The sequence below is a fragment of the Alligator sinensis genome, unplaced genomic scaffold (assembly GCF_000455745.1).
Source record: "Alligator sinensis unplaced genomic scaffold, ASM45574v1 scaffold1553_1, whole genome shotgun sequence".
Classification (NCBI taxonomy): Eukaryota; Metazoa; Chordata; order Crocodylia; family Alligatoridae; genus Alligator; species Alligator sinensis.
This window is the reverse complement of record NW_005843054.1, coordinates 162,095-175,068: the sequence shown is the minus strand read 5'-3', so window position 1 is coordinate 175,068 and position 12,974 is coordinate 162,095. Positions and strand designations below refer to the sequence as shown.

The 12,974-nt window shown below is 39.6% G+C and overlaps 1 protein-coding gene across 1 annotated transcript; it reads right to left on the bottom strand.

The window, feature by feature from the left end:
- Positions 1-314: 314 nt before the first annotated feature.
- Positions 315-12,970, bottom strand: ZC3H15 (zinc finger CCCH-type containing 15; the record flags this gene model as incomplete). Its single annotated transcript, XM_006037014.1, has 10 exons — positions 315-1,105; positions 2,839-2,965; positions 4,173-4,274; positions 4,437-4,583; positions 5,025-5,207; positions 6,332-6,423; positions 7,737-7,889; positions 8,879-8,990; positions 10,414-10,515; positions 12,914-12,970. Coding segments are annotated over 10 exons (1,269 nt in total), but the record flags the coding sequence as incomplete, so codon positions are not given.
- Positions 12,971-12,974: the final 4 nt, after the last annotated feature.

Genomic DNA, 12,974 nt, shown 5'->3' with positions numbered 1-12,974 from the left:
CTGTTTATGAAAGCTTATGCTATACAGCTCTGATTTAGTTAAGTCTGTAAAGTGCAAACCTACCCAGCCTTCTGCCTATGTGTTGTAATGTTAATTCTCTCAATTTATTATTTTTTTTGGTGGCATAGTGAAAAGAGAAAAATATGTTAATTGGAGATCTAGGAATATAACACTAACTACAACCAACCACAGACTTAGCTGAAGCCCACAAAAAATTACTTCTGAATCAGGATTAGATGGAAAGTATTAATTCATTACATCATGGAAATATACAGTATTTACATTAATCCCACTCTAACAAAAAAGTCACCATAATGATTTTAAAGTGGACAGTCTTTATTTACAATTTTGTTGGCAAAAGGTGAAGGGAAAGTTTAAAACATTTTAAACAGAGGGCACCAGAGGTGATGTATCATTTCACAAATTTGCATCTTCGGTATCCATCTGATCAGATAAAGCAAACCAACACTTATAGGAGCATGGACATCTCAATCTGAAACAGCTCCATTTAAAGTACATTGCTCAAATAATTCAGGTGGTTTCTAAATCAACTTAATTACTTATTAAAAGATGCAGTTCTGGTGAAGAATGTTGTTTTTGTACCTGGCAGCAACATTCCCTCTTAAACTTGCACACTGGCAAAGCAGTTACACCTCCTACTTTTAGCTGAAATTTACAACAATCTCATTTTCTGTGACGTCAGCACTCTCAATTCAATTCTGAACTACTCTGAATATTTTACTGTGAAGTGTAGTCGAGACTGCAGCAGACGAGGCTGGAGGAAATAATCCTGATGTCTGATGTGCCTTTCAGCATCAGTTGGGGAAACCCTAAAAATCCTGTTCAAGAATTCTAGGTGAAAATATGTAGTCAGCTTCCACTTTGTCACAAGGACTTCAAATTCTTATTCTTCATTCCTCTAAATCAAGAGTGTTTAATTCTTCTTCTAGTTCATCCAAGTCCTCTCCAGTAAAAAGGTTTTCATCAACAGGAACAGCATCAATGACTCCATTTTCCTGTTCTTCCTCTTCTTCAGTGTCCTCTTCTGAATAAACGTGCTCCCCATTCTCTAACCCACCTCCTGAAGCTTCACTTAACTTGGTATCTAAAAATAATTAAACAAAAATTACAGTATCCAGCATTACAAGTTCTTACATTGAATCATTAAAAAATTATTGACACTAAACAGACTCCAAAATTGCTTTCGAGTCTGCCAGTTCAGAAGTTGCTAGGTTTGAAAAATATGCTCAATTATTTTCATTAGATGTGATATGGGGCATCTTTTAAGTCATACATGCAGCACTGACCCCTATATTTCACTTTACTGAATTCAGTGGGATTACTTGTGGATTCAAAGGATTAGTTTTAAATATTATAAATTAAACCAAAGAGTTTGGGTAGAAACACATACATATTTGAAACCGTTATCTTAACCAACTGCTTCGTACTATTATATTGTTACTACTACTCCTCTGTTTTCATATTACTGTATTGTAACAGGCTGGCTACACAGGGCCACTCACCTGTTCTGGGGCAGTCCGTCCAAAATCTTGCCCACCATGACTTTTTGTATAATAAACTGTTGTTAAATGCGGAAGACTACCCATTTTAATGCCCGATGCTCAAGGCGATAACGTGACTCCGACCTTCCCTTATTGTGTCCCATGCCTTGCAGATTGTATTCAAATCATCACAATGCCTCACACCAATGCTCCAGAGTCTCACTGGGACCTGCACTCCCCACTGGAGCATATAGTCATTGTGCTCTCACACTGGCATACCTTAATAACAACAAATATGGCCTCTGGCCCATCTAATACCTCAGGCATCTGTAGACTTACCTGGGCTTGGCTGCCCTCCTCTCTGGGGTTATACCCTTGAGTGAATTTCTCATGGAAGTTGGCCCCTGTGCTATACTTCAGGTCTTTTTCATGCCCCCTACTCGGCACACCCCCAGTGCAGCTCCTCAGGCCCTAATACGCAGGCTCTACTCTACACCTAAATATGTATAGCACTTTGGGTCATCCTTTCGCACCCTACTCTATGCGGGCCCTTATATATTTTAATCTACTATGCCCCACCACTGAGGCAACCAGGGTCCTTACCCCCGTATGGGCTCAGGTGTCCAGAGATGCGCCTGGCCCCGACCCTGGGTAACCCACCAGGGTGTGGGGGCTAGGGTTATAAGGTGGGGAGGTTAAGTGCCCTTGCATTTCTGGGGGGCTGCTCCACTATGAGCAGCCCCATCAGGCCATCCTTCCTCAGAGGATGCAGTTTTCAGGTCATATGCAGGACCAGGAGCCTCCTGCTATTCCCATAGCTCCTGCCCTTACCTCCAGGGTGCTCTGAACAGAACCCCAGCTGGGTGTTACTCCGTCAGCTGCCAGCAGCAAACTGCTGTGGCAGGCCTGAGGGCCTGGACCTAAAATGGAGCCTGCACAGCCCCCTCCTCCAATCCTAGGGCCCTCCTGCAGTCAGGTGACTGTTTCATTAGGGCTAGCCAGCACCTGCCCTGTTGTTTGCTCTTATAGCCCTTAAAGTGACAGGCACTGCAGGTGCTCTGCCACAGTAATGCTGAAGAAAGACATTTAAATAGCAAGGTGAAATCCCTGTCTCCTGAAGTTTACAACCTAACTCAAGTTAGCTAGCAAGGTTAAAAGTGAACTTAAAGATAGTGTTGCAAAAAAGTCTAATAAAAAAGGAAAAATATTAAGAGATTACATAGCATAAGGTAAGTTATCACAAGTAAAGTGTTTACTTTTCCCTAGGCTAGACAATACAGGTAACCCACACTGCTATTTAAACAGCACCAAGTTACCAGGTAATAAGTGAACTTACCGTCTTTTTCTACTGAAGTGTACATACTGAATCTCTCAGGACTAGCCACGGTAATACCAGTCTCATCTACAGCTTTTGGGACATACAGGTGCAAATCTATATCATTTACCTTCTCAGGCTCCTCAACCTGAAACAAGAGGTATGTTCTTTGAAATTACTCATTGTTTTCATTCTACCACTTAAGTTGATGTGAAAAGGAAGATTTTCTTAAAAATAATAAAATAAACCCTGTATTAAGCAATGGCAAATTAAGAAATAAAAACAATTCAATAATTGCTTTTAATAGAAAGCCTGTCAAAACCAAGAATCATAGAAAGTTAGGGTTGGAAGGCACCTCAGGAAGTCATCTAGTCCAACCCCCTGGCTCAAAGCAGGACCATACCTAACTAGATCATCCCAGCCAAAGCTTTGTCTAGCTGGGTTTTGAAAATCTCCAAAAATGGAGTTTCCACCACCTCTCTGGGTAACCTGTTCCAGTGTTTTACTACCCTCTGAATGAGATAATTCTTCTCAATACCTAGCCTAAACTTCCCTTGCTGCAAATCGAGACCATTGGCTCCTTGTTCTGTCATCTGCCACAACTGAAAACAGTCTAGCTCCATCCTCTTTTGAGGCCCCCTTCAGGTAGTTAAAGGATGGTATTAAATCCGCTCCGAGTCTCCTCTTCTCTAGACTAAATGGGCATTTGTATCCATGTTTGCGCCACAGCGCCGGGCACTTTTAAAAACACCCAGCGCTGTGGAGCATACATTTGTATAAACGGTGAAATGCATGTCAACGCTAAGAAAATGGCAGCAGGATGTTTTTGAACTAAAACACATCTAAGGTGTTTTAGTTCAGAAGTACACCACTGCCATTTTCTGCACCCTGATGTGCATTTCACCACTTGTGCACTGCTCTGCATCATGTGCGGTTGTATATCAGCTCACATGCAGAGCAGACTCAATCAAATTTGCTCCGACATGTTGGATCTCTGGTGCGTTGCAGCATGAAAAAGTATGTGTATAAATGCCCAATAAGCCCAGTTCCCTCAACCTGTCCTCATAAGACATGTCTCCCAGCCCTCTCACCATTTCTGTCACCCTCTGCTGGACTCTCTCCAATTTGTCCACATGCTTTCTATAGTGGTGTGGGGGGGGGGCAAAACTGAACACAGTACTCCAGATTTGGCCTCATGAGTGCTAAAAAGAGGGGAATAATCACTTTGCTTGATCTACTGGCAACATACCCATCAATGCAGCCCAATATGCTATTAGCCTTCTTGGCAAAAGTTACTCAGTTTTTTAAACAAAACCTGAAATATTACAGGTAAGAGCTAATATTTCCTTCTTTACCTCATCTTCACTGGGTCCTTGAGAGTACTGGGTGTCATCAGCTTCTTCATCATCTGCATCAACCAATTCAGGCCGAAATTCAAACACTTCACGTCCACTGATCTATCAAAGAAAAAACAGATATTAATATTTAAACAAGGCTATTATTTATAACACTATTAAAAAAACAAACATATGCACTCAGTTTAAATCTAAGACAGCTACCTTACTATAAAGCTTATTAATTTTTTCCTCTCACAATAAGAAACTCGATGTAAAACATACCACAAGTGCTTTGCCAGCTTTGAAGTCTGCTTTTCTCCTTTCCATATCTTGCTCAGCCTTGTCTATCTTTTCTTGTCTTTTTCTTTTCTTCCACGCAAGAAAAGACTCTAAGGTGATTTTGGTAACATTTGGTCCTAAGGCAGCACGCTGCACAAATCAAGAGAAACTGATTAAAGCTAATTTTTGTGAAAACAGTTTAGGAAATCTTTCTTCACAAATTAAAAAGACTGAGATGCTGTTTCATAAAGATTTTTTGTACAAGATGTTTAACAAGTTTGCTCCTCTAGTGTGTTCTGAACTCCTACTATTACTCAGGGTGAAATGAGGCAATCAAATAGCTAACTTAAAACACCACTGCCCCCTACTGGCAAATATTCAGCTAGACTCACTATACTCTTGTCAGATGAACAGAACAGAGAAATTAACACTTTCCAAACAAGTAATCATTTTTCAAACAACTGGGAACATTTCACTCAAGTGGCTATAAACACAGGTGAACAGCATCTCACTTGTAGTTGTTAATAGTAGTGCTTTGCTGCACAAGATTCAAAGACAAACTACATAACATTTAGGAGTCAATTACTTTACCTCTCTTTCTATTAGATCTTCTAAAGAAATTTCTTCTTGCTTTTCTTCTTTCTTTTTGTCTTTTTTCAGTACAAAACCAGGAGGGAGAGCATGGCGGTACATACAGTTGTCTCCTCCACCAGGACAAACCCAAAACCATCCATACTTATTGTTTTCAATAGCATCAAGAAAATATTTGCAGACCTGCATAAAACAGTAGCTGTTAGTGTTGCACTCTGCCTTCCTTCCACACCCCATCACTTTCTACAGTTTAAGTGAGTACATGTTATGTATTTAAGAACAGCACTGTAGCAAAACTCAATAATTTACAACTACTGTTAAATTACTATGTGAATGACCACAATCTAAAACAAAATCAATCTGGACGTATTTGGACAAAGAAACAAAGAAAACAACAAAGGCACTTACATTTTTTAAATAAAGCCAAAAAAATTAAATGTCTCACTTGACAATCTGAAAAACCCTCCCACAAAACAAAACAAAAAACCCAGCATTCCTGTACAAATCAAGCCAGAAAAGTGTTCAGAAAACAACACCACAGTTCCTCATTCTCTTTGGGAGTCTCATCTGAGACATTAACAACATATGGTCTCCAGGCTCCTTACTACACTCAACACTTTAGGAATTTCCATTCAGTGTACTGTTTTGCGATGTACTGACAACATGCATTTCATTCCTCAGAACAGTCAGTTTGGAAACTTTAACAAGCAATTCACCATTTTTACTATAGATTCCACACTGTTTTCATAAGTTATTCTTAACCATGTTATAAAAAATAAGCATAACCCACAAGATTATGCAAGGACTAGAAAAGCCTGTCTAAATTAGTAGGTTTTAAAAAAAATCTGCTGCCCCACCCTCCCGCAATAAAGATTAAACTATATATGTTCACTTCCTGACTATTTCTTTGTTCCAGTCTGAAAGCATACTAATATGCTATGTTTACAATCAAGGTCACAGGACTGACTGGCGAATGTAACTATGAACATTCAACTCTTGCAAGTAGTATGCTATTGTATATAATTTAACTATTATTACTCCGCATGTAGTTTTGATGTCATTTCTGTTTTAGAAAGAACAGCTTATTACATTTAGTCCCCAAATGCATCCATACATGAAAGTATATTTTAAAGTTATAGGAAAGTCCTGTTTCCTTAAGAAAGTGCAAATATATTTTCAGCAAGCCCACAGGTGATTCCAAGAAACCTCTCAATACATTACTTGACAAACTGAATACCTTTCTAAATGTAAGTTCCCCTAATAACATCTAATAATTACTAAAACCCAATGCAAGAAAAAAGACGCACTATTTGAGTTTTGGGTTTTTTCTTTTCCGCCTCACCATGCTTCTTGTTCACTACCTCTTCCAGCTTTTTCTCATCCCAATTATCCATCGTATCTAGATATAAATAGTTCAGGTTATAAATGGTAAGAACAAATGATTTCACTTGCATCTCAATTTATGACAAAATTCTAAGTCTCCATATCAATTTTAGTTAGATTCTGCACTTCAAAATACAAAACAATGTTATTCACCTGTTTAGGATCTTCTCTAAGGTATCTCAGTATAATTTTTAAAGTTTTGCTATCTTTTTAAAAAATGCATTTATAACCTTTTCTTTGAGAAAGTGTCAAAGATTTTATATTTCCTCTCTTACACAAGAAGGAAGGACGGAGGAGACAAACAAGGTGGGACAGCAGCCAGAAACAGGATAGAGTAATGTGAGCACAGAAAGCACTTCAAGGCAGAAGTCCAAGCAGGGAATTCCATACCATTCCTTGTGCATGGAAAAACACAGACATTAAGGGAAGGGGAAGGCTGCCTAAGTGTCAAGCCACTAGCTTTAGTAATTAAATTGTGTGGGGTCCTCGTGCACCACTTTAAGGGTAGAATACAGTGTTATGTTAATGCGAAAAGGAGCAAACCCATCTCAGTTCAGCTTTCTAACCCATGCTGGGCAAGTGTTAACACAAAAAGCATTCCATGTTCAGCAAATTATTGCAGGGGTGAAATGAAGCCAGACAAGCCATTGAGGCACCCTGAATTTAAGAACTGTGCAGTCCATCCCCCTCTCCCTTGCACACACTGTGCATGCATACAGTGCTGTTTGCAAAAGTCACAGTACACATGCTTTTTCTGAGGTCTCAATGTTTTACAGAAGCAACTGGAAATGAGGGGAAAAAAATCAGCTATTATATGAACCTGCCACTTCTATATTTAAATACTCTGTGGACCACAACTGCTTATCCCATAGCATTTTTGGGTCAAGCTGATCCTTTGACATAGAATCTAGAAAATAAACTGAAATCCACACTTGGAAGGGAACATTTTCAAAGGTTAGCTTATTATTCATTATTTGTATTGTTGCAATACACAGAGCCCTACTCATAGATCAGGACTCTGTTGGGCCGGGCACTTTACAAACATCAGGAAAAGAATATCTGTGCCCTGAACTGCTTGCGGACTCAGCTCAGAACTTATGTTCTAGAGGGCAGCACAGGGTGGCATCTTAAAGACAGCTTCTGATCGCAGAAAGTTAGGGTTAGAATGATACAGGCTGACAGCTATAAAATCTTATGCTATTCTGAATGAGTCTCTCAGGTACCATCCTGCTCTGACTTCTGACTTCAGACTAACATGGCTAACTATCTCTCTACTGATAGGAAACTCTAGAAGAAAGAGTTGTCTGTTATTTTCTAGAACCAACATACCTTTTTCAAGGTCTTCATCTCTTGCATCAATGTAAACACTTCGCTTTTCACACTTTCTTTCCAAAGATAAATCATGAGAAAACTTGCACTTGTCTCCTTTAGTGCACTGTCCTTGCTTGAAGAAAGCACAAACTACTGATTTGGGGTCTGCACCTGTGTCACCAGAAATTTAATATTTTAGTGCTATTCCCTGGTGAGACACTAAGGCGGTGTTAAGATTGTTTATGAAGTATTCTGAAAAGCATTAACATGGGATTTCAGTTGTTAAACATCAAGCTGTACACAAGAATGCAAAAGTAAAGTTATTTTATTCAAAAAGTTAAGAATGAGGGATTTTTCTCACAGAACTCATCTTCCTGCCTCAATTCTTCTAGCACAGTTCTATGTTTTATTTCTTATATGCTTCATACCTAGCATATAAGAAAGCATCCAGTGTGTTAAGAGTCCTTATTTAAAAGTATGTTGGTATTTAATGAACTATAAACATCAACACGCAGCATCATTAACTCATGCCCTATTCTACTTATTACAATAAGATCTAGATATCAAGGGTCTTTCCTATAAAATTTTATTTTTATATATATTGCTCCTATGATGTCAAGGTAAGCACCTTTGGGATATCAATTTTTGTGTGTGTATTGATTACTTAAACAGAAAATTATTAAGTATCTCATGTACCTAATACCAGCCTTGAAACAAACAGAACCTAGTTAGTTCAGGGCTGCTTTTAGAAGCCCCAAAATTGATGGCTTCTAATCAGTTTCACTAACTGCACTGTTAAATGGAGTTCAGTAACATTACAAGTTAGGCACTATGGCAGATTACTTACACAGTTAATGGGTTTATATACACTTCATCAATATGTAGGTAAGTGATGTTTGTTATAATGTAAGCATCAGAAAAAAAAATAAAAAAAATCAGAGAATACTTTCTGTTATGCACTTAAAGATATTAGGGCCTTATCCAATAAATGTATGTAAGGAGCATATACTGGAGCTGTTTAGAGAACAAAGTTACTAAAATAAACCAAGTTAGAATTGTTTACTCATTGATATGCAGCTAGGGTCTGTGAACATGTTTTTATCTGGTGCAGGTAAAATACCAACACAATGAAACACAAGCTAAAAGTTTAAGCAGTTTACCTTTACTAATTTTCTGGGCAGCAACTACAGGTTTGAAGAGTTCATTTAGTTCCTGTAGTTCTTTCTTCTTATCTTCTTTCTTTAATTTTTTTTCACTTTCAGCTTGAGCAGCCTATAATCATCCCAGATTTGAAGCGATTAGTAATATAGCAGAACTAAGAAGAACCAACCCTTACATAAACTATACACCAAAAATATACATATCATGCAATATTGATATAAACAACGCAACTGACTTCAGGAGGTGCCAGTATGTTTCTTTACCTTGCATTTAATGACCAGCGCCATAGTAGTATTCTAAGCAAATGGCAGCTCCACACAGTTTGAATCACTTCCTAGAATCTTTGTTACACCCAAAAGCTGTGTACAGTGACATCATTTCCAAGCGTTTAGCACTTGCACATGTGCATCATGACATAATCTGTTGGTCTTATGTTGCTCTTCTCTCTAAGCCTCCAAGTTCAAACCATGAGACTTGGAGAATTCCACTTTAAAGTGCTGAAATGGCACATATGTAAACACATAACCATAGATTTTAACACTTACATATAGTTTAAGATTGTATTTTGCCCTATGACAAAATAGAAATGCTCTGCATGTGCACATTTGGGAAATAAAGTGCCCTTCCCATGTTTTAGCTCAATAGTCTCAGGGCTGTCCAATTTCTAAGTAGTGGAAGACTATGCTGAGCAATGCACAAAAGCTGGAGGAGGGAATATCAGCCAAGAGATCCAGTGGACAGGGGGAGAGAGGGACCATGGAGGGAAAGCATGTCAAAGGCCTGGTCCAAGTGTCACTCGGTCCTGAGGGTGAAAAAATAAGTAAAGGCAGCATCAGCCCATATGCCATGAGATAAGCACTTACAGGCCACCAGTTAGACAGCCCAGGTCTAAGTAATTAAGGCAGTAGCTCAAAGGGAAGGAGACCCAGGCTCTAGGTCCACTCACCCAGAGGTTTGGACCTACATTTTCTGTTTTCCAGCAAAGTGCTCTCTAGCTACCAGATCACAGGTTACACATTACCTAGGCCAGGGGTGGGCAAAATGTGGCCCACAAGCCAGATGCGGCCTGCCAGGCCATTCTATCCAGCCTGTGAGGCCCCTAAAAAATTTAGAAAATTAATATTTATCTGCCCCTGGCTGCCTGTCATGTGGCCCTTGATGCCTTGCCAAAACTCAGTAAGCAGCCCTCCACCCGAAATAATTGCCCACCCCTGACCTAGTCCCTTCTCCAGCCCTTTTCTTGCAGCTGACTTTCCACACTTGTATTTAATATTCTTAAATGCACTGGGAAAGTTTCTGTGAAACTAGGAGTAAGGGCCCGGGGAAGCATCCATTTCACTGAGCAACACACCCTCTGGCTATTCTTTAAAGAAGTTAACCCATTATGACAGATGTGCACTAGCCATAGTACATTAGGTAAAGTAGCAGTAAAGACAGCAACTCCACCTCTACCACCTCAACATCTTATTAGGGTCTATACAAGATCTTAAAACTTGCTGAGAAAAAAAAATTACAGCAGATTTCTATTGCTTACCTGGCGTGGATTCTGTTGCCCAAATTTAACTTGATGAGTCACAGCCTTGATAAACTTCTGCTGCTTAGCACCTTTCTTATTCTTTAAACCAAAGGTTTTGTCCTAAATTAGAAGAGATTTGTATAATGATAGCAACTTAAAAAGTAAGTGAAACAACACTATTTACCATTGCTTTCAAATTTTAAATCCATAAAACCAGTACATTTGCTTCCTGTAGAATTCCTCTGATCTAAGGAAATGGGCACTGAGTGAACATCTCAGACAAAATTATACACTCTGTCAAATGAAGAGAAGTAGGGGGTTTGGGTTTTTTTTAATCATGCTTTTCTCACAAGCATGTAGCCTTTAGTGTCCAACACCTAAAAGCTGTCCATTCTTAGCCAGGGTAGAAGCAAGACATTTTTTAGATGTAATTAATACGTTTTAAACAAAAACACAGGTGTAACTTCCTTTCAAAAAGGTGTTCTGAACATAGGTTCTAAATGTACAGTTTGGATGTAATCTCTGGTTATAATATTAAAATGGGATGAAAGACCCATTTACAAGATGAAGCCTATATAAGAATAGTCATGGAAAGTATTAAAAACCAGTAGATAAAAAAATCAATAAGTGTTTGGTACATACTGTATAATAAATCCCAATCTTAAAAGGCAGTTATAAATGGCTGAACTAAATCTGACCAGATGATGCTAGAGTAATAAAGTAGGTGGAATATAATTTTATATCCCATGCATTAGACTAAATTCATAGTATGAGCTCTGTCATTTCAGGTGTCAAACTAAAACGTGTATCTGACCTCCAAAAAACCTTGTCAGTTTTTATTATTTTCCAGTATGGAGTCTCTGTACTCTATACTGATCACAGATTTATAAACAGATTTTTTTACTTTAAAATTATTTTAAGTAACTTCCAAGATGTAGTATAAACAAAACATTGTTTCTTATACTGAGAACCGTGTCTGAGTGATAACAGGTGGTTGGTCTGAACATCCTCTTTTACAATAAAAAACCTTTTTAGAAACTGCTTCCCCCAGTATCAAATGTTAGGAGGATTAGGATCTTTAATACACCGAATTGTGTGGAAGGCATAAACTGTGCGAGACCCTATACTACAGACCATTTTTTGTGGTTGAACTACCAAACTATTGGTAGTTCTTACAATGGGTGACCTAGAGACTCCAGCCTAAGGTATCTCCTTACTTCTGCTACTTCTTGGTATGATGAGTTGTGCTGTAGTTATTTGTCTGCATGTCCTTTTCCTCTACAGAGGTACTGTTATTTGAACTGTGGTTTACATGCATCATCTGTAAAAGATTACGATCCAACACAACAAGAGCATATGCAATATTCAAGGCATTTTCAATGATGGACCAAGCAGCTGAAACAAGGGGTCCTCAGCGTCTTCAATTTGTTGGCATATTTGTATACCAAATATGCCAACATATTTGGTACACAAATATGGATAATATATGGATAAAATACATACACTGGAACATATGTGTTCCAGTGTAGGAAACAATATTTTTTAAGATCCCCCTCCAGTCTTTAACCAATGTTGCCTTCTCCATCAAATAACACACCCAACTCATAAGACACTGTTATTAAAAAAAAATATGTTTCATTTTGTAGCAGCACTTATTGAAGAAAAAGACACCTGCTTTCAAGGTGCTGATGACCCTCTGTCCACACCAAGAAGTAACTATTCACTCTGCATCCATTCCCTGCCCCCTTTTTCCAGTTTCTTATTTAAGGGACATCCTTCTATACCAGCTCAATTAAAAGATTTATGCAAAAGCCTAACAGATCCTTTTATACCCCTATCTGCAGTAACAATGTAGCTCATTTATTTATCAGTCATGCCTGTGTTTCCCTCTGGTCTATTTGTTACTTTACACTAGTTACAATATAAGCCACTGATAACAAGGTGTTGGCTTAAACATCACTTGGGACAGCAGAGTCATCAGAACAGGAATCTCAACCTCAACTAGTTCCTTTTTTATTGAAGGAGCTGGAATATACAGTTGGAGAAACAAGGCCTTGCTCACGTAGGACAACCGGCAAGAGTGGGAACTAACAAGAAGCGTGACTACCTCCCGATTACTTCACATGAAATGTCCCGTGAAACATCTTATTTGAAGCGTTAGACATAAACGTTTGCTGGTAAAGCTCCACGGAGAGCAGGGTTTTGTTTGGCCACGATAAAATATCTCCTCCAATACCACATGCGGGCAGCGTGCCAGAAACCTCAGGACGAGGCTGCCAGCAGAAGGTGAAGCCAAGCTAAGAATAGGACACGATCCCGCGGCGGGACTCGCCCGCCCCAGCGCCCGTCGCCGGCCCAGCCCCGTCGCGGGCTCCGCTCCCCAACTCAGGGATCCCCGGGGCCAAGGCAGCGCGGAGAGGAGCGGGGAGAAGCCGGCTGATTTCCGGCGGGGCCGGGGGGCGGCCGGAAGAGGCAGAAGGGGCCGGGGAAGGGGGCCTCACGCCGCCGCCGCGCTTACCTCGATGATCTTCTCCTTCTTCTTCTGGTCCGCCTTCTTGTTGCCCCCCGCCGGCGGCGGC